Below are 18509 nucleotides of genomic sequence, written 5' to 3' on the forward strand. Positions count from 1 at the left end.
CAGCATACTCATTGTGGCCCTGCTTACTCTCTTATAATCCCTTCCTCTTCAATCTCTCCACTTTAAGGGATAGGTGGGGAAAAAAAACAGGCATGGCTGGCTGGGGAATTCTGGGAGTTGAAGTCCGCCAGTCTTAAATTGGCCAAGGATGGAGACCCCTGGAATAGTGAGCATACTCATTGTGGCCTTGCTTACTCTCTTATAATCCCTTCCTCTCCAATCTCTCCGCTTTAAGGGATAGGTAGGGAAAAAACAGGCATGGCTGGCTGGGGAATTCTGGGAGTTGAAGTCCGCCAGTCTTAAAGTGGCCAAGTTTGAAGACCCCTGAAGTAAACGGATGTCGCTTCCCTTCTGTTTTCTTGACCTTGCCAACTGGCCTCCTGCCGTTTCCACGGCCGCTGACTCACCTTCCCAGCGCTCTGCATAATGTTGCAAAGCCGGATGGAGAGGAGGTAGAAGGGATCCAGACAACTGGATCTCCCTGTCCTGTTTGGATTTCCTACCGTATAATTACCTCCCTCCGTAATGCCATGTTTAATTAAATCCGGGACTAATTAACGTCCTTCTCAAAGATGCCTGTAGGCCGTCAGCTCAGCCCCTGAGCTTGCCCAGCTCCGGGCAGGCCTTCCTGGAGGCAGAGGGCTCTGCGCAGGGGGGCAGGGAGGGTCATGGGCACTGCCCTGGACAACCAAGCGGGCCCCGTATGGCGTGGTGGGGCCGGGCGAGCAGACGGCAGAGAGAGGCCTCCGCCTGACCCACTTCGTCACCCTGGTTTCCTCCTGAGGTCCGGGGCCTCCGAAGCAGGAAGGTGGCGCTCTGCCAGGGCAAGGGAGCCAGCCGGGCAGCGCTTGTGGCTGCCTGGCGCTGGAGGGGCCGGGAAGACTTGGCGTTGCCTCTGCATGAGGGAGCCTGCCAGGAGAAGGAGATAACACAGCCACACCTTCGCAACTTCCCTGGCTCTGTCTGGGGAAGCTTCTGTGAAGGGAACATGCAGGCCGTCCTTATATAGACCCATTCGTTTCGGGCAGGGGTAGGCAAACTTGGCTCCCTTTAGGACTCGTGGACTTCAACTCGTGGGATTCTGGGAGTTGAAGTCCACAAGTCATCAAAGGGCCAAGTTGGAAGACTCCCCCCCCCCCGATCTAAAGCCATGTTTCTGAACCTCGGCCACTTGAAGATGGGTGGACTTCTAAAACTCCCCAGCCAGCCATGCCCGTCTTTTTTTTAATTCTTCCCACCAGGGCGGAGAGATTGCAGAGGAAGGGATTCTAAGAGGGCCACAATGGACGTACAATTCAAAGATCCCAAAGGCCCAGCACAACCTTCCCCCCCTCCCCGGCTGGGAAGTAATGGGAGTCGAAGTCTATCTATCTATAACAGGGGTCTTCAAACGTGGCCCTTTGATGACTTGTGGACTTCAACTCCCAGAATTCCTCAGCCAGGCACGGAATTCTGGGAGTTGAAGTCCACAAGTCATCAAAGGGCCACGTTTGAAGACCCCTGGTTTAAATAAAGTTTGGTTTGGGAAATAATTGCTTTGGTTGCACTCTTCCCCCACCCCACCCGACCCGCAGTGCTGGGGTTTAGTTGGGGGCTCTGCAGCCCAAACCCAGCCTTTCTCTTCCCACTGGGCCCGTCTTTGGAAGGGAAGAGGGCACAGGCAGGGCTCCCTCGGAAAGGCCCCAGAGCAGTGACAAAGGGCACAGTGGAGACAATCTCCGGAGTGTTTTGAAATCCGAGGAGGAGGACGACGACGACGAGGACGACGACCACCGGCTACTGTAGAGGAAATGAAGGCAGACTGCAGACAGAGGCATCTTTCAGCAACCTGTAATCAGGCTGGCCCTGGGTTCGGCTCTTGGCACCCACGGGGATGTCCTGTGTGTGCGGAGTGGATCGCTGGCATCTGGAGGGGAGCAGCAGGTGGAGGCTAGTCCCAGCTTTTTGCACACACACACAAACAAACACACAGACAAAGAGGGGTCCCTTTCCATCCATTCCTCTTTATTCCCTATCAGCATAACTTTTATCCGGAGCAGAGGTGCCTCCTTCTCAAGCCACGGGGCCGCGTCCGTCCTGCCCCTCAGTGGCTTTCGTGCAGCTGCTGCTGCTGCTGGTGCTTCCGTCGGTCTCGCACAATTTTCCACAGCCGCAACCGGATGATGTGAAGCACTCCGGAGACATCGCGCAGCAGCGTCTCCTCCAGCTGGGCGTCGGGGTCCCCATCTTCAACCTGCAGGGGGAATGGCAGCCGTGGCCCCCACCGCCAGGTGCCCCGGGATAAAGAGCTCCCCCCTCTAGGGAAATTGAAGGGCTCGGCTCTGGAATGTGGGGGGTGGTTAATAAAGCGAAGGGCGTACCTCTGGGGTGTCTCCGAAGAGGGACAGGAGACTCCGGTCTTTCAACCAAGATGAAATTTGTGCCAGGGGCCAAACTCGGTCTCTCACTGCCAAGGCACTCTCCTGAAACGGGGGAGACGAGGTTTGGGTAGAGCAGGGGTCTTCCAACGTGGCCCTTTGATGACTGGTGGACTTCAATTCCCAGAATTCCTCAGCCAGTGTGCCAAGCTGAGGAATTCTGGGAGTTGAAGTCCACAAGCAGGGGTCTTCTAACTTGGCCCTTTGATGACTTGTGGACTTCAGTTCCCAGAATTCCTCAGCCAGTGTGCCAAGCTGAGGAATTCTGGGAGTTGGTCTTCAAACTTAACCCTTTGATGACTTGTGGACTTCAACTCCCAGAATTCCTCAGCCAGTGTGCCTGACTGAGGAATTCTGGGAGTTGAAGTCCACAAGCAGGGGTCTTCTAACTTGGCCCTTTGATGACTTGTGGACTTCAACTCCCAGAATTCCTCAGCCAGGCACGTGTGCCTGGCTGAGGAATTCTGGGAGTTGAAGTCCACAGGTCATCAAAGGGCCAAGTTAGAAGACCCCTGGGGTAGAGAGTGGCGGCATTCCATTTTCTCACCCCAGAAGTCCCTGCAGAGACCCCTGCAGCTGAGAAGGGGCTGATTTGGGCACCCCCTGGGTTCACACCGGCCCTGCTGACCCCCTTCCACCGTTTCCCCCCCTCCACAGGCTGCTTCCCACAGGCTGTGCTTGGCTGGTCCCCAGTCACAGGACTGAGGCAACGGAGGTTTTTTCTTCCCATCCCTTCTCATCCCAGAAGCTTCTTCAATTCAGTTCTTCTGGGATGAGAAGCAAAACTTTTTCGAAGAAAACAAGTCCAGTCCAATTGCCTTTTCAAAAAACACCTGATCCAGGAGGGTTGAGAATCCCCGTAGACTTTCAGATGCATCATTAATGCTGGGAAGGGGGCAGAGAGGGGCTGTGGGAGGTGGGGGGCTTGTCCTGATCAGGAGGGTCCTCTGGGGGAAATGCTGGGGTGGTCCTCACAAAAGGCATCTGATGCGCTGGGCTGCGGGAACCTGGCTGGGCCTGTGTCCACCCTTCCCAGCCGGTCTGATCTCAAGATCGGCCACAGGAGAGCTGCCATCTGGACTCCTTGTGGTACCCCGTAAATTGGGGAGGGGGGCAGAGGTCCCAGGATCAAGCCCTCTCTTAGAACAGAGGACCCGTCCATCCTGCCAGCCTGCCTCGGGTAAAACCCAAACAAAAGCACTGGACAATCTCTCTTAGCCGGGGGAACGGACGCTGTGCCCAGACCACGTGTGGATCCCAGAGGGATGCAGGTCCACAGCGGGGAGGCAGGTGTGCAGAAGAGAGGGGGGGCTTCCTGATGGCGTGAGGGAGGAAGGGGGCCCCGAGCTGCTCACCCCCTTCTCTTTGGCAAACAGGAGGTAAATCACGAAGGACCCCGACAGGGCCAGGAGCAGAGCCCAGGGCAGCAGCACAAAGGGCTCCTGTGTGGGGCCGCCGTCCCCCCGTGGGCCGCCTCCGAAGGAGCAGGCAGACCCCTGCATGCCCCCCGGAGCCGGCTCCAGTTCACCAACTCTCTGCCGCTTCAGCTGGGCCCGGCTGGCAGACAGCCATGCCAGGAAGAGCAGGGAGAGCCAGCACAGTGGCATGGTTTTCCCAGGGGATGTGCTGGAGAGACTGGTTGCTAGGGAACCGGTTGCCAGGGATACCATAGTCTGAAGCTTCCGTGGACCAACAGGGCCATTGTCACACTGAAGCACGCCGGGGAAGGGGCCAAGGATTGGGGCGGGGGGTGCCATAGGGGAGCCCCAGCTACAGCCTTCTTCCTGTCCGTGCGCACCCATTCACAGGCTGGAATTGGCCCCGTCCCCCAGAGGGGGTCTGTGGCCCAGGGCTTGGTGCTGACCTCCTCATCCTTGGGTCAGCCACGCAGGGGAGCCTCCCTCTAGTGTCTCTGGCTGTAGCAAGTGGCCATTGGAAGCCTCCGTGGGTTGCCCTCACCGTCTGGCAAGGCCCACCATCTTCGCTCTTGCAGACCGGGAGGGCCACCTTGGCAAAGGAACGCTGGATCGGGTTGGGGGGGTCTGGGTGTGAGGTTGCCAACCAGCTTTTCGCTCGGTGGGAGGGAGGGAGGGAGGCTTGCCCCATCCTGGCCTGAGCCCGGACACCCCAGCCGGCCCTTTCCGCTGGGCAAAGACGGTGGTGGCCTTGTTTCTCTCTGCCCTGGGAACACCGCGATCCCGGGAGGGAGGACGAGGGAGGGCGGGCACAGCGGACAACAATGCCCTTGTCACCCTGCCCTGCTGGTTGCGGGCAGGCGTCCACGTGCCGCACTCCTCCAGCTGTTTGGCCCACCCTCCTGCTCGGCCGGCCGCCACGTGCTTCGGCCGAGGGACAATGGCTGTGTTTCACCAGGCCTGGGATTCAGCCGCTGCCTTGGGGTCAAAACAAGGGGACGGGGACGGATTGTGCTTGGGAGCAATTCACTACGGCGGGCGGGGGGGAAGGGGGAGGACACACACCAAGAGGGTGCAATGTCTCCTCTGCGGCAGCTCTTTGATCATCCATGGGGGGGGTGGGCTGGACTTGGGGGGGGCTGCATCTTCCATAGCATGTCCCAAGGGGGCTTTTTCCAAAAGGAAGCTGGACTTTTCTGGGGTTTATTTTTCCGAAAACATTTCTCATCCAGGAAGGTCACGAGAAGCAAAACGTTTTCAGAGAAAACCAAAAAACAACAACAAGGAAGTTCAGTTGCCTTTTGGAAAAAGCCCCCTTGGGGGGCAAACAAGACCCTGGAGGACGGAGCATCACCACAATAGACATTTTGCTCCGCAGTCCGAGGCAGGGGCTGGCAAAGCCCCCCTCCTCAACGGGACCGCCGCTTCTTTACGGAACGCCCCACAGATCACCCCACAACACAGCGAGCGACTTGAACAGCTAGGTACTTTAATAACCTGAAATACTGCAAAAGTGCTCTCGATATTAAAAGTATTGCCAGCTCCGGACCTCCGCTCTTCACCCCAATTTCAAACCACGTCTGTAGTACCTTTAAAAAAAAGCCCCCTCCCCCATCGGTCTGAAGGAGGGGGGCAAATGGGGCGTTCTCCCCCCCAGGTTAGGGGAGGAAAAGCCCCGCCAGGGAGGGACACACACCCCCAGTCCGAGGGTGGGTTTCCTCGCCAATCCACCCCTCTCTGGACCTCTCTCCCCTGCTACGAAACGTATCCTGCTCCTTTGAGAGCAGGAGGGGGGGCAAAATTGCACCCCCCCGAAGGCACATGCTGGGTTAGTAGCCCAGTTCCCCACCCCAAAGGCTGGTTTCACAAACGCACATGCACACGCGTGCACAACCTCCCCCTCCCCGCCCCCAAACAGGCAGGTTCACATCGGCGGGACTCCATGGGAAGCATCCTCCCATCAGGCGTCCGTGTCAGCAGCTCTCTGGCCCTCCCTCCGTCCATCTGTCCATCTGTCCGTCCAGGGTCACGCGGAGCCGCTGGACGATGGCTTGTTTTCGTGGAGCTGAGCCAGAAAGTGGCCGGTCTGCTCGGCGTTGGCGAGGGAGCGCAGAAGGCTGTTCTCCTGCTCCAGGGCAGCGTTGCGCTCGGACAGTTCTTTGATCTGCTCCCGCAGCACTTCCACCTCTTCCCGCACGGCGAACATCAAGTGGCTCTTGACCAGGTCCTGAGGAAGCAGAGGCAGGAGCTGTGAGGGTCCTCCGCACCCCAGGACGCCGGCCCTTCCCCACCACCGCACTGGCAGGCCACCTCTGCGACCCAGCCTCTCCCAGATCCAGAATCACAGAATTGGGAGGGACCTCAATGGTCTTCTAGTCTAACCCACTGCTCAGGCCGGAAACCCTAGGCCCTTTCAGACAAACGGGTGTCCCGTTTTGGACAAGAAGCAACGGATGGAAACTAACCAAGGAGAGAAGCAACCTAGAACTAAGGAGAAACTTCCTGACAGTGAGAACAATTAACCAGTGGAACCACCTGCCTCCAGAAGCGGGGAATGCTCCAACACTGGAAGTCTTTAAGAAGCCATTTGTCTGAAATGGTATAGGGTTTCCTGCCTGAGCAGGGGGTTGGACTAGATGACCTCCAAGGTCCCTTCCAAGTCTGTTATTCTGTTATTCTTTTTCCTTCCTTCCTTCCTTTCCTTCCTTCCTTTCTTCCCTCCCTCCCTCCCTCCCTCCCTCCCTTCTCCAACACTGGAAGTTTTTAAGAAGAGACTGGGACAGCCCTTTGTCTGAAATTGTGTAGGGTTTCCTGCCTGAGCAGGGGGTTGGACTAGATGACCTCCAGGGTCCCTTCCAACTTTATTATTATTATTAATATAACCCACAACTTCTGGAGGCAAGGAGTTCCACCGATTAATTGTCCTCACTGCCAGGAAATCCCTCCTGAGTTCTAGGTTCCTTCTCTCCTTGATTAGTTCCCACGCTTTGCTCCTTATAATAATAACAACAATAAAGTTGGAAGGGACCTTGGAGGTCATCAAGTCCAACCCCCTGCTCAGGCAGGTAACCCTATACCATCTCGGACAAATGGCTGTCCAGTTTCTTCTTAAAAAGCCCCTTCAGGGGCTTTGGAGAATAGGGGGACCCCCTCTTCTTTCTGGCAGCCCCACAAATATTGGAACACTGCTATCATGCCCCCCCATCTCATTCTTCTCTTCGTTAAACTACTAGACAGACCCAATTCCTGCAACCGTCCCTTATATGTTTTAGCCTCCAGTCCTCTAACCGTCTTTGTGGCTCTTCTCTGCCCTCTTTCCAGAGTCTCCACATCTTTTTTTACATCGTGGTGACCAGAACTGGATGCCGTATTCCAAGGGTACCCCTTGTAAAGGGGTATTGACACTTCCCGTGATCCTGGTTCCACAGCAAAAGGGGTCCTTTGCGTTGTGGTTTTACTGAGGAGGGGCCGAAAGGGTGCAGCTCCCACCAAGGCTGAACCTGGCCCGCTTGATAAGGTCGGACTGTTAGCCACGGTGTGACCGCAGAGTCCCTGACGCCCATCTGTAAACGCTTCCTAGCAGGTCTCGGAGGTCACGCTAGCGCAGGGGTAGGCGACCTTGGCTCTTTTATGACTGGTGGACTTCAACTCCCATAATTCCTCAGCCAGCATGGGGGAACTATGGCCCCCTCATGACTCGTGGACTTCAACTCCCAGAATTCCTCAGCCAGCATGGGGGAACTATGATCCCTTCATGACTGGTGGACTTCAACTCCCAGAATTCCTGAGCCAGCAATGCTGAGGGGAAAGGGAGAGGTTTCCAAGCTGAGCTATGGCTCAGGAATTCTGGGAGTTGAAGTCCACGAGTCATGAGGGGGCCATAGTTCCCCCATGCTGGCTCAGGAATTCTGGGAGTTGAAGTCCACCAATCATGAGGGGGCCATAGTTCCCCCATGCTGGCTGAGGAATTCTGGGAGTTGAAGTCCACGAGTCATGAGGGGGCCATAGTTCCCCCATGCTGGCTGAGGAATTCTGGGAGTTGAAGTCCACCAGTCATGAGGGGGGCCATAGTTCCCTCATGCTGGCTCAGGAATTCTGGGAGTTGAAGTCCACCAGTCATGAGGGGGGCCATAGTTCCCTCACGCTGGCTGAGGAATTCTGGGAGTTGAAGTCCACGAGTCATCAAGGGAGCCATAGTTCCCCCATGCTGGCTGAGGAATTCTGGGACTTGAAGTCCACGAGTCATGAGGGGGGCCATAGTTCCCCCATGCTGGCTCAGGAATTCTGGGAGTTGAAGTCCACCAGTCATAAAAGAGCCAAGGTCGCCTACCCCTGCCTGGCGAGAATGACGAACAGGGCATGTTGCCACTGGAAGCAACTTTGGCCTCTGGCAGATCCCGGCAGCTTCTGAGCGTCTCCGAGCCTGTACGAAGGGCCTGCCGGCTGCCAACCGATCGGAGGGGATGGGTGGCTGTTTCTGGGACTTGCCCAGGCATATAAAAACCAGGGCAAGCACATCTGGAAACCCCAAAGGGCCTTTTCAGAAGACTTCCTTGATTTTGCTTCGGAAACGTTTCGCTTCTTCTCATGCGAGAAGCAGCGAAACGTTTTCGAAGGAAAAAAAAAACACATTTTCTTTGCCAAGAAAAAGCAAAGATGTCCGGCTGCCTTTGGGACAACCTGGAGGGCAGAGAATCTCCGGAGACACGTCCAGAAATGTCATCCGAGAAGTGGATCTGGCGGCTGGCAAGGGTTGGGGACTGGCACCCCCTGGGCAGGATCTGGCTCTGGATCACGGACCTTGCGGCCTGCCCGTGCCCGCCGAGGACCGTGCCCGTCCACCAGGGCCGCCGCCATCCCTGCCCCGCCTCTCTGGACTTACCATGGCTTGTTCAATCTTGTTGTCGATGGCGATCATGCTGCTGTTGGTTCCGCTGCGGGAAAGAGAAGCCCCCGTGAATCGGGTTGCCCCACAAAAGGGGACTTGTAAGGCCGGTAGCCTCCCCTCCCCATGCAGTCCTGCTGCCGCCCCACAGGGCTTCTGCTCCCCAGAGCCAGCTCCACTGACCCCCCCCAAGGCCTGCCAACTAGGCAAAAAGAGAAAAACAGAGTTGGAAGGGACCGTGGAGGTCTTCTAGTCCAGCCCCCTGCTCAAAGAGGAACACAACGCCAGAGCAGGATTCCAGCCAGAAGGGCTGGAAGCCCCAGTGAAGTAGGTGCCCCACTGCCGTAGGGACTCAGCAGATTCAGCAGCCCTCCCCCCGTGCCAGGGGCATGGGAATAGGGTGTGTCTGGGGGGGCTGGCACTGCCCCCTCCTAGACAGTTCTGGCCCCAGCAATGTACGCCCGCCCCACCAGGTGGGATAAAAGGCTCTGAGCCCAGCCAGGTGTTCCGTTTGTGCAGGAGCAGCTCAAATGCTCTCCCGGGGAGGGTACCTGGCCTGGCTCCTCCCTCCCCCTCCCCCTGAGGGGTCCAGGTGTGCCTGGCTAAGCTTGCAGAGCTCTGATGGGTGAAGCCAGCGGTTCTCCAAGTGGGGTCCAGAGATACATCAACCGGGGTAACCCACAAGCCCAAAGCACTTTGGGTTTCTCAGTTGTTTTTAAGACTGAGACCCCCGTGTCTCTCCCCCCACCCCGGGAGAGAAGCAGAAAAGACCCATTAAGGGGAGGGGGTCCTTGTGGGTCTCTGAGCTTGGCTGGTTTTCTTGCAGACATTTCATTACCCAACTAGGCAACATCATCAGTTTGGGGGGTGAAACCCGAACCAAGTTCAGAGAGCACCAGGGACCCTGAAGTCCTCCTCCTCCTCCTCCTCCTCCTCCTCCTCCTCTCCCTAAACCCCACTTCCTTCTAGTACTGAGGATGTTATCTAGTTGGGTCATGAAACGTCTGCAAGGAAGCCACCCAGCTCAGAGAGCACCAAGGACCCCACAGTTCTCCTCCTCCTCCTCCTCCTCCTCCTCCTCCTCNCCTCCCTTCTAGCACTGATGATGTTCCCTAGTTGGGCCATGAAACGTCTGCAAGGAAACCACCCAGCTCAGAGAGCACCAGGGACCCCACAGTTCACCCCGGAGCTGCAGAGATCACTGAGACAATTAACCAAAGCGAGAAGCTGCATTCACACACGCCTGCTTGCCCGTCTTCTGAGCCCACGCAAGATTCCACACTATGGACCAGCTACATGAGCGGAGAACACAGCCAGTCCCTGTTTTTGCCCAAGGCTCCTTTCCTCCAGAACAACCTTCTCGGGGGAGGGGGCCCTGACCCCTCTCTTGACCCCTCTCCCTCCTGCCCACCGGCAGCCCAGAGGCCTCCCCCTGCCCAGACGCCCCCCCCACACTACTACCTGTGGAGGACCAGCAGGAGGGAGACCAATCTCTGGTCCGCCTCCTTCTTCTGGCATCCGTTCAGCTTCTGGGGGCTTGGCGGGGTCTCCTTCGGCTTCCTCCCCCGAGCAGGGGAGGCCTCCCTGGATGAAACCGGAGAGGTGCAGCCCCTCTGCCTGGGGCGAGGGGAGGCCCCCGGATCGGGGAGCAGGCAGCAGCCGCAGCCGGGGGGCTCCCCCCGAGACTCGTAAGCGTTCACCAGGGATCGGACAGAGGCCCGTCGGCGATCCAGAGACATCTCCCCCGCCTGTCCTTCTGCGCCCAGCTCTCCGCGGGGGGCCCGAGGGTGGCACCCCCCCAAAAAAGCAGCTCTCTTTCCCCTTTTCCTGTCGTGCCCTTTGGTCACCCCCCGGCCCTTCTGAGCCTCGATCCCTCCCGACCCATCGGCAGGCAAAAGGCCCGGCACAGCCAGCCGCCCAGGCTGGGAAAAGGCCGGCGATGCGCGTAGCTCCCGCTGGATGGGGCAGGCGACGGACCCTCGCGTGGCCAGCCAGCTCCTGGCTCCGCATAAATAGCCATCTCTGTGCCCGGGCTCTCGGCCCCCTCTCATTCACTCTCATTGGCTGGGGGGGGGCAGAGGGGGGAGCGCGCCCCGTTTCCCCACCTCGGGAGAAAGCAGAGCCAGCCAGCCAGCAACTGGGGCCTCAGCTGCCCAGCCTGCCAGGCGTGCCAAGCAGCCGTGTGCGCCCGCTCGCTCTCTTCCGTCCCCCGCGCTCAGGACGGAAGTGGTGGGGGGGGGGACCCTCCGCTCTCCGCCCCCCCCTTTCGTTCTTGGCTCAGATGTGGCCCAGAAAGCGTGCAGGGGGTGGGGTGGGGTGGGGGGGGCTGCACAAAGGAAGCTTTGTAAACTTGCCACCTCTGTTTATGCCAGTCCCCGTCCGGGGAGGGGGGGGGGACGCCGGGAGGAGATGGGACATTGTTAGGGAAACAGGGAAGGGAGTCCAAGCGTATTGCATAACCCAGCAGCCCCGCCCCCCCTCCAATGAGGGCCCGGCCTGTTCCCCCCCCCCGGCCCGGGCAACGGTGCCCACGGACGAAAACTCCCTTGGCAGACCCTGAGGCTTCGTGGGGCACCGGGGGGGGGGGGAGAACCTAGGAGGCAGAATCAAAGCAGCCCCCCCTCCATGGGGACTCTCATTCTGCCCTCCAAGCTGCTTGGTGGAGTCGGGGGGGGGCGAGGGGTTTTTGTGGCCCCCCTACAGGCAGTCCCTGACTTACAACAGCTCACTTAGTGACCGTTCCAAGTTACGACATCACTGAAAAAAGGGACTTGTGCGTTTTTCACACTTAACGACCGTTACGGCGTCCCCCTGGTCACGGGATCAAAATTCAGAGACTGACTCCTATTTATAACGGCCGCAGGGCCCCAGGGGGCGTCACGCGATCCCCTCTGGTGACCTTCTGACAAGTCAAGTCAAGGAGGGGGAAGCCGGATTCACTTAACGACCGCGTGGCTCGCTTATCAACTGCAGCGGCTCACTTAACGGCAGCGGCAGGAAAGGTCGTCAACTGGGCCAAACTCGCTTAACAGCCGTCTCGCTTAGCGATGGGAGTTTGGGGCTCAATTGCGGTCGTAAGTCGAGGACTTCCTGTACCTGCAACTGCACGACAGCCTGAATTTGCTTCGGCCACAAGTTGGTTTGTTTTGCGGCTCAGCTGGCCGGCTTGCAGATGGGCGGACTTCAACTCCCAGAATCCCCCAGCCAGCCACGACTGTACGTTGACCCCCTTGGCAACACAGGGCCTCGGGGTCTCAGGGTGAAGTCAGTGGGGCAGGAGGCCCCCCTCCGCCAGGCCACACTCGAGGGGGCCCTTTCTGACCCCTGGAAGAATTGTTCCCGACGGCACGCCGGTGGCATTTACTCTCTCGCCGTCCTGGGATGAGCCCCTCCCCCAGGCCCCCTCCCTCACAGCGCCCCCTATTTGCCACTCGCCACGTCGAGCCTTGACTCCCCTTGAGCATGCACAGAGTGCAAAACCTCCAAGCAAAGAGCTGAGAGGAAAACCCTGGGGGGGGAGGAAGCCCTCTCTAGATCCTCCATCTTTTCTCGTAACAACCCCCCCCCACGGCTGGCTGGGCATCCAAAACCAGCAATGCCTGGGGTGGGGGGTGTTGGCATCACTGGGGTGGGGGGTGTTGGCATCACTCAGGGGAGGGGTGGGGGCCAGTGGGGCGGGACAGGCTAAGCATAAAGACAAGACTTGCTGGTTCTGAAGGGAGCCGTCTCCCCCCCCCTCCGCTGTGGGGCAGAGAGCAGAGCTGGCAGGAAAGGGGCTTCCGTCAACTGACACCCCCCCCCCTTTGCTGAGATGCCCGCCTCTAAGCCCGAACCGGCTCTGCCAGCCCTTGGAAGGATTTGTTCTGGGCACGGGGTTCTTTCACCCCCCCCCACCTCCTGGAGCGAAACGTCCCACCCAGCCGCGTTTCAGTGTGAAGTTTACCCCCCCCCTTCAATTTTCTTCCCTCCTGCCCCCCCCTGCCGACACTTAATATGGCTAAGAATAGTAGAGTCACCCCCAGGAGGAATGTAGTGGGTGCTGGACTGAACCAGCTGGGGGGGGGATGCAATCTTGATAATGGCCCCCATTAAGCTTTGGGGGAGGGGGGAAGGCCGGAGAGATTTGGGTGGGAGGAAGCAAGCAAGCAGGGTGACTCCGAGGGAGGCAGGAATCGGAAGGCAGCCCCCGCTCGGCCCTTGGGGCGCCCTTGACGCCAGCCAAGCCCTCTGCCCGACCTTGGGGGGGGGTGGGCTAAAAGGGGAGGGAGCGGACTCTGGCGTGGGGGAAATGGGATCGAGACCCCCGGAAAACCAGAGAGGGGGGGGGAAACGGGCCCAAATGTGGAGGAGATTGGGGGTCCCTCTGGGGCAGGTGGTCAGCTGTAGGTAGCAGAGGGGCAGAAGCATGAATGGATGGGGGGGCACAACACCCACAGTCCCCACCAAGGGGCTGCTGTCCCTCCCCAGCAGCTAAAATGCCAGCTGTGGGTTCTGGGCTGAATCTGAAGGTCACCTGGAATCAAGGGGAAACTTCCCAACCGCGAGAAGAATTCACCAGTGGAACAACTCGCCACCAGAAGTTGTGGGTGCTCCATCCACTGGAGGTTTTTAAGGAGAGATAAGACGGTCCTTTGTCCAGAACGGTCTCTAGGGGTCTCCTGTTTAAGCAGGGGGGTGGACTAGAAGACCTCCAAGCTCCCTTCCAGCTCTATTCGGATTGAGGGATCAAAGAGCCGCTACCCGCAGCAGCCAGCAGGGCAAGGAAGCCGGGCAAGGGAAAGACGGGGGGGGGGGCATGTCTGGCTGTGTTGGGGGGTGGGTGGGGGGGGGGGTGCTTGGCCGCTGGCACCTCCAGAACCAGGCACAGCTCTGGCAGAGCCAGGCTGACAGGCGGGGCTGGCAGAGGCTGCCGTGGGTCAGGCTGGAAATAGACTCTCCTCTGCCCCCCCCCACTCCACCCCCCACCCCACCCTCCGTGCCAGGCTGGAAATAGCAGCAGCCGGGTTGGGAGGGAAGCTGGCCTCACCTACTTGGGAGGCGGCCGAAGGGGGCCGGATCCTGAAATTCTACACCCTCCTTCCCTCCCCTCCCCTCCAGCTCCCGTTTCCATCCGCCTGCCCCCAAAACTCCCCGGGACCCAACACAAGGACTGTTTGCGCCAGAAAGAAGCCACAGGGTGCGTCACAGGCACAGAGGAGGTGGAGAAACACCCCTCGGAAGAAAGAGGGTCCGGTTTCGTGGAAATTGTCCTGGTACAGAAAACACTGCCCCGTGGGACACCCCCCCTCTCGGTCCCTCTGACCACCGGCTGTTGCAGCACCCTGAGTCATTTCTGGGGGGGGGTTGGGGCTGCACACAGACACACACAGACACACACCCCGCAGCACTCTCAACCGCACGCGCACACATCCGCTCCTTCCTTCTGACAACACCCCCTCTTCCTCAATTGCCCAAGTCTGAAGAGGGGAACTAGGCTCAGGCTTTGGCCAAGATGGGTTGTGCACCGAGAGCCCGTGCTGAGGGCAGCCAGAGGCGCGTGCAGAGAGCCAGGCGTCTCAGCATTAAGAAATCGCCTTGCAACCAGCCGCAAGTCAGCTTCCCTCCGATGTGTCACCTGCGCACCCGGCCTCCTCCGGCCTCGCCCGCTGGGGGTCTCCAAGCGCCCGGCAGGGGGCAGGTGAGGGAGGCCAGGGTTCAAAGCCCCCCCTCCCCACAAGGCTTGGCACAGCTGCCCCGGGATGTGCCAGGCCGCCCCCCAATTCCCCGGCCCCTACCTGTCGTCATCGCTGTCGTGGCCGGCCCCCATGCCAAACACCGACCGGGCCAGGTTGAAGCGGGACACGCCAAAGGGGTCGGAGGTCCTCCGGTGGGGGCTTGCATCGCGGAAGAGCAGGGGAGCCGGGGACGATGGGCGCGAGCGGGTCTCTCGGGGCAAAATCTGTCACGAGGGAGAAAAAGCTGAGATTTCCCCCCCCCCACAGGCTGGAGCTCTCTCTCTCTCCAGAGCATGGAGGAAGAGGAAATGGGGAGGGCAGGTGGGGACTTTTCACTCCGGCCCTCTTGGGACGGTGGGGGCGGTGGGCCCCGCACGGAAGGGGAAAGCCAGGTCAAAGGGGCTTCCCTAAGGGGGGGGGTTGCCTGTTTGCGTAGCCCGAAAAGCAGAGGAAAAGGCTGGGGAGGGGAGGGCGAGCCACGCACCCCCCCTGCCCAGGGTGCGGTGCCCCTGCCCTCTGGCCATCTAGAGACCTTTCCACTGAGCAGGACCCTGCCAGGACACCAACATTTTGCTGCGGCCTCAGATGGACAGCGGTTCCTGGTCAAGGGCACCTGAATGGATTCCCCCCCCCTTGTCCCCTCCCCGCACCAGGGTTCTTTCCTCCTCTTCCCCCCCGGGAAGATTTTCTACTGGAGAAGCCTTGGGGAGGTGCACCCCCAAACTTTGCTCGTTCCCCAGCCCTCTTTCCCTCTGGCAGTGGGGCTGGTGGGTGCTCAGCCACAGCTTGCCAAGTTCCTGAAAGGACCCAGACGCAGGACCAGGACTTTGGTCCTGAAGGCATCAGAGGGATCCAGCGTCTGCCCATCCCTCCCCAGGGGCAAGAGGGATTCAGTGAGGGGGAAGAGTTGCCCCCAGGAGGATGGGGGGGGAGCTGGGCAACCCCCTGAGAACAAGGGAGTCCAAGTTGCAGGCAGGGTGAAACCGAGACCAGAGGACGCCCGCGAAGTGGGGCTTTCTCCCAGCCAAGGTCCCTCTCCTCAGTCCTCTCTCGGTACCAGTTGGGGGGAGGGGAGCAGTGGGTGCCCAGGACCCCCCCTCTACAGGTCACGAGTCTCCCCATCCTCACCTTCTGCCGCTCTTCCGCCTCCCTCGGGATGAGCTGGGTGACGCTTTTCGGGAGCAGGGGCCCCTCCACTCTCACCAAGGGGACGGTGCCCAGCTGGGGAGGGTCTGCGGGCTCTTGGGCGCCTTCCTCTGGAGCCAGGGGCCGCGTCTCTGCCACCACCCGGGGGCTCTGGAGAGATGCGGCGCTGGGGAGGGTCCTGCCCGGGCGGAGGACAGGCAGGCCACCCCCCAGGGAGCGGGCCTGGTGGGCCGAGGCCGCGGCCCCGGGGAGCACCAGCAGGGACTGCAGGCAAGGTCCTCCCTGGCGTGGCATCGGGGGGCTGAAGGGCGAGGAGGGCTTCGCCAGCAGGCCGGCCACCTCCAACCGGGAGTCCAAGGACTGAGGCTGCCGGGCAGAGTCTGCCAGCCGCCCCACCAGGTGGTGGTCCATCTCCTGTTCGTAGAAGTCTCGGCAAGTCCAGCGGCCACGTTTGTAGGGCTCTCCCAAGCCATGGTCCAGCTTGACCACACGAAAGCGGGAACCGGACACGCAGCCAGTGGGGCCTGGGAGCAAGGGGGCCAATCCCGGGGAGCCCGGAGCCAAGGGCCCGTTTTTGGGCCCGGTGCCACCATTGGGATGGTGACTGCCGTTTTCCACAGGGCTGGGCTCATCCGCCAGCTTGGCAGAGGGGCCCTTGGCATCCCCTCCGGGCGGACCTTCCTTCCCGTAATCCGAGGTGACGCTGGTGATCTGGAACCCGCTCTTCTTCTTCCCCACGCTCATGATCCCGAGCGGGCTGGGGTCTCGGCAACTCTCCGGGCAACAGAGTGTGTGTGTGGTGGGGGGGCTAGCAGGGTTGCTGCTGAGCCGGCCGCCCCGGGGCCATCGCGGCACCAGACACCAGGCAGAAGAACCAGCGGTCCAGAGTCTGCACCTCAGGCCGATCCGAGGGCAGGACGGCCTCCCCCAAAGGCGCCGGGGTCATCGGCTCCGTGACCGCTGCGGCTGGGCCACCCGGGCGCTGGCACTGGGCTGGCAGGAGCGAGAGGTTGGCACGCCCTGGCCAGGAGACAAGGCGGCTTAAGGGGCATCGGCCTGGCAGGCGTCCCGCATTGTTTCACTCCCAGCTGCAACTTTCTCCCGCGGCTCCTGCTAGGCGCAGAGAAGCGGCTGAACGGTCCGCCGGCTCCCGCCTGGCCTGGCCTCGATCCCGGCCCGGAGGGCAGCTCAGGGGGCCGCGGGGCTCGGTTCCGCTTCGGGGCATGTCGGGGCTGGGCCGGAGGGCATCCCCACCGCTCCGGGGGCGGCGACCACCCAGCGGACAGGGCCGATCTCACCCTCGGCTCCCCCGGAGGCAGGAGGGCCCGCGCGCGCCCCCCTGAAGGGCCGAGCCGTCCGTGGGCAAAGCGGCGGCCGGGGCTCCGCTCGTCTGGCTGGCTGGCGGGCTCGCCTGGGCTCGTCTCCCTTCCTTCCCCCGCTCGCTTCTCTCCTCGCCCGCTGTCGGCTGGCTGTTGACAAGCCCCAGCACCAGGAAGTCCGGCCCCCTCCCAACCAGCTGACTGGTTGACGCCCCCCCAGCTGGGGCCGGGCCCGGGCGCGCTGCCTCCTCCGCCCCCCCCGCCAGGGCAGCCGCCCCCCCCGCCTTAACCCCTTCCCTGCCCCGCGGCCGCCGCCCGGGGGCTGCCCGCCTGGAAAGCCCCCCCCCTCGGCGACCGCGGAGGGAGAAGCAGAGGCCGGCCTGGGCAGAAGCCGGTGGTCCCGTCGGGGGGCGGGAACCCCCAGCCGCCTGAGCATCGCGGGGAAGGCGCCTCCCCCGCTGCCCCCCCATCCCGGACGGAGGCTGTCCAGCCGGGCGAGCCCCGGAGGATAAAAGCTGCGGCCCCCCCCAACACGCCCGTGAAGAGCCTTCCCGCTTCTCCCACCCGCCCCGACGGCCGATCCCCCTTTGGGGCACCGAGGAGTCGCCCTCCCCCCGCAGGAGACCCCAGTCCCGGGGGTCTTCCAGCCTGTGAGCGGGACTGATGGACGGGGGTGAAGCGGGGGGTCCGGCTTCCGATCCCTCCGCCCCCTTTGGCGGGGCCACGAAGCCCCGGACCCCCGCCCCCCCCCAAGCGAAGTCCCAGCACGTGCAAGCGGGGGGCTCGGCGAGGGCGCCCCGAGAAGGCTGCCCGGCGTCACGTGAAGGCTGCCATGGGGCGCTGCTGCCCCCTGGTGGCCGAGCGCCGCTCTGGTCCGCTCCCCTCGGGCAGGCGGCGCGGCTAGCCCGGGGGCCTCTGGGCCACCTTCGGCCGGCAGGTGGGAGTCGGGACCCCCGCGGCCGGTGGCCGAAGCGGCTCGTCCGGCAGGGGAGATTCCCTCCAGCCGCCGTCAGACCCGGTTGGCCCGACCGGCGGGGCCGGAGGCGCTCTTCGCAGGCTCTCCGGGTCCCGCAAGCGCGGCGAGCGAACCGGGACCGCCCGGGCTCCCGCGTGCAGAGCCGGGCCTCGCTCGGAGCCGCCGGGAAGCCGCAGCGACGCAGCCCTTCTCACCGGGCGGGCCGGGCAGCATCTCCGAGGGCAGCGGCGGCCCCGGCAACTTCAGCAGCAGCGCAGCAGCCCGGCGTCCCCGAGGTGACCCCGAGGAGGCCCCGTGGAGCGGGCGGCCCCTCCGTGCGCGCCCCGCCGGCTCCTCTCCGGTCCAAGGCACGGCAAGGACGGCGGCCGCGGCCCCGCTCGCCCCGGGCCCCGCTCCCTGGAGGGCAGGAGCCGGGCGGGCGGGCGGGCGCCAGCTTGGGGAAGGCGCGCCGGCAAGGAGCGGCCTCCCGCCTGGTCCCGCAGCCCGCCCCCCCGGAGGGAAGGGAGGGGGAGAGGCCATCGCGGGGCCAGACCGCGCCTCCCTCGGGCAGGGGAGCCCCGGCTGCTCGCCTCCGGCCATGGCTGCGCTCTTGCGGCGCCCCTCCGGCCGGGGACGGCGGAAAGGGCCTCGCCGCGCC

The 18509-nt window shown here is 61.9% G+C and overlaps 1 protein-coding gene across 1 annotated transcript; it reads right to left on the reverse strand.

Moving 5' to 3' along the window:
• Positions 1–5842: 5842 nt before the first annotated feature.
• TSC22D4 (TSC22 domain family member 4) lies at positions 5843–16321 on the reverse strand. The gene is made up of 4 exons (XM_015813187.1): positions 15560–16321; positions 14492–14655; positions 8715–8766; positions 5843–6059 (listed from the first exon to the last, which is right to left on the reverse strand). Exons 1-4 carry the CDS (start codon positions 16319–16321, stop codon positions 5859–5861), a joined length of 1179 nt encoding a protein of 392 aa, XP_015668673.1. The 3' UTR covers positions 5843–5858.
• Between the last annotated feature and the right edge of the window lie 2188 nt (positions 16322–18509).

This window comes from Protobothrops mucrosquamatus, unplaced genomic scaffold (genome assembly GCF_001527695.2).
Source record: "Protobothrops mucrosquamatus isolate PMUCROS unplaced genomic scaffold, P.Mucros_1.0 scaffold141, whole genome shotgun sequence".
NCBI lineage: Eukaryota > Metazoa > Chordata > Lepidosauria > Squamata > Viperidae > Protobothrops > Protobothrops mucrosquamatus.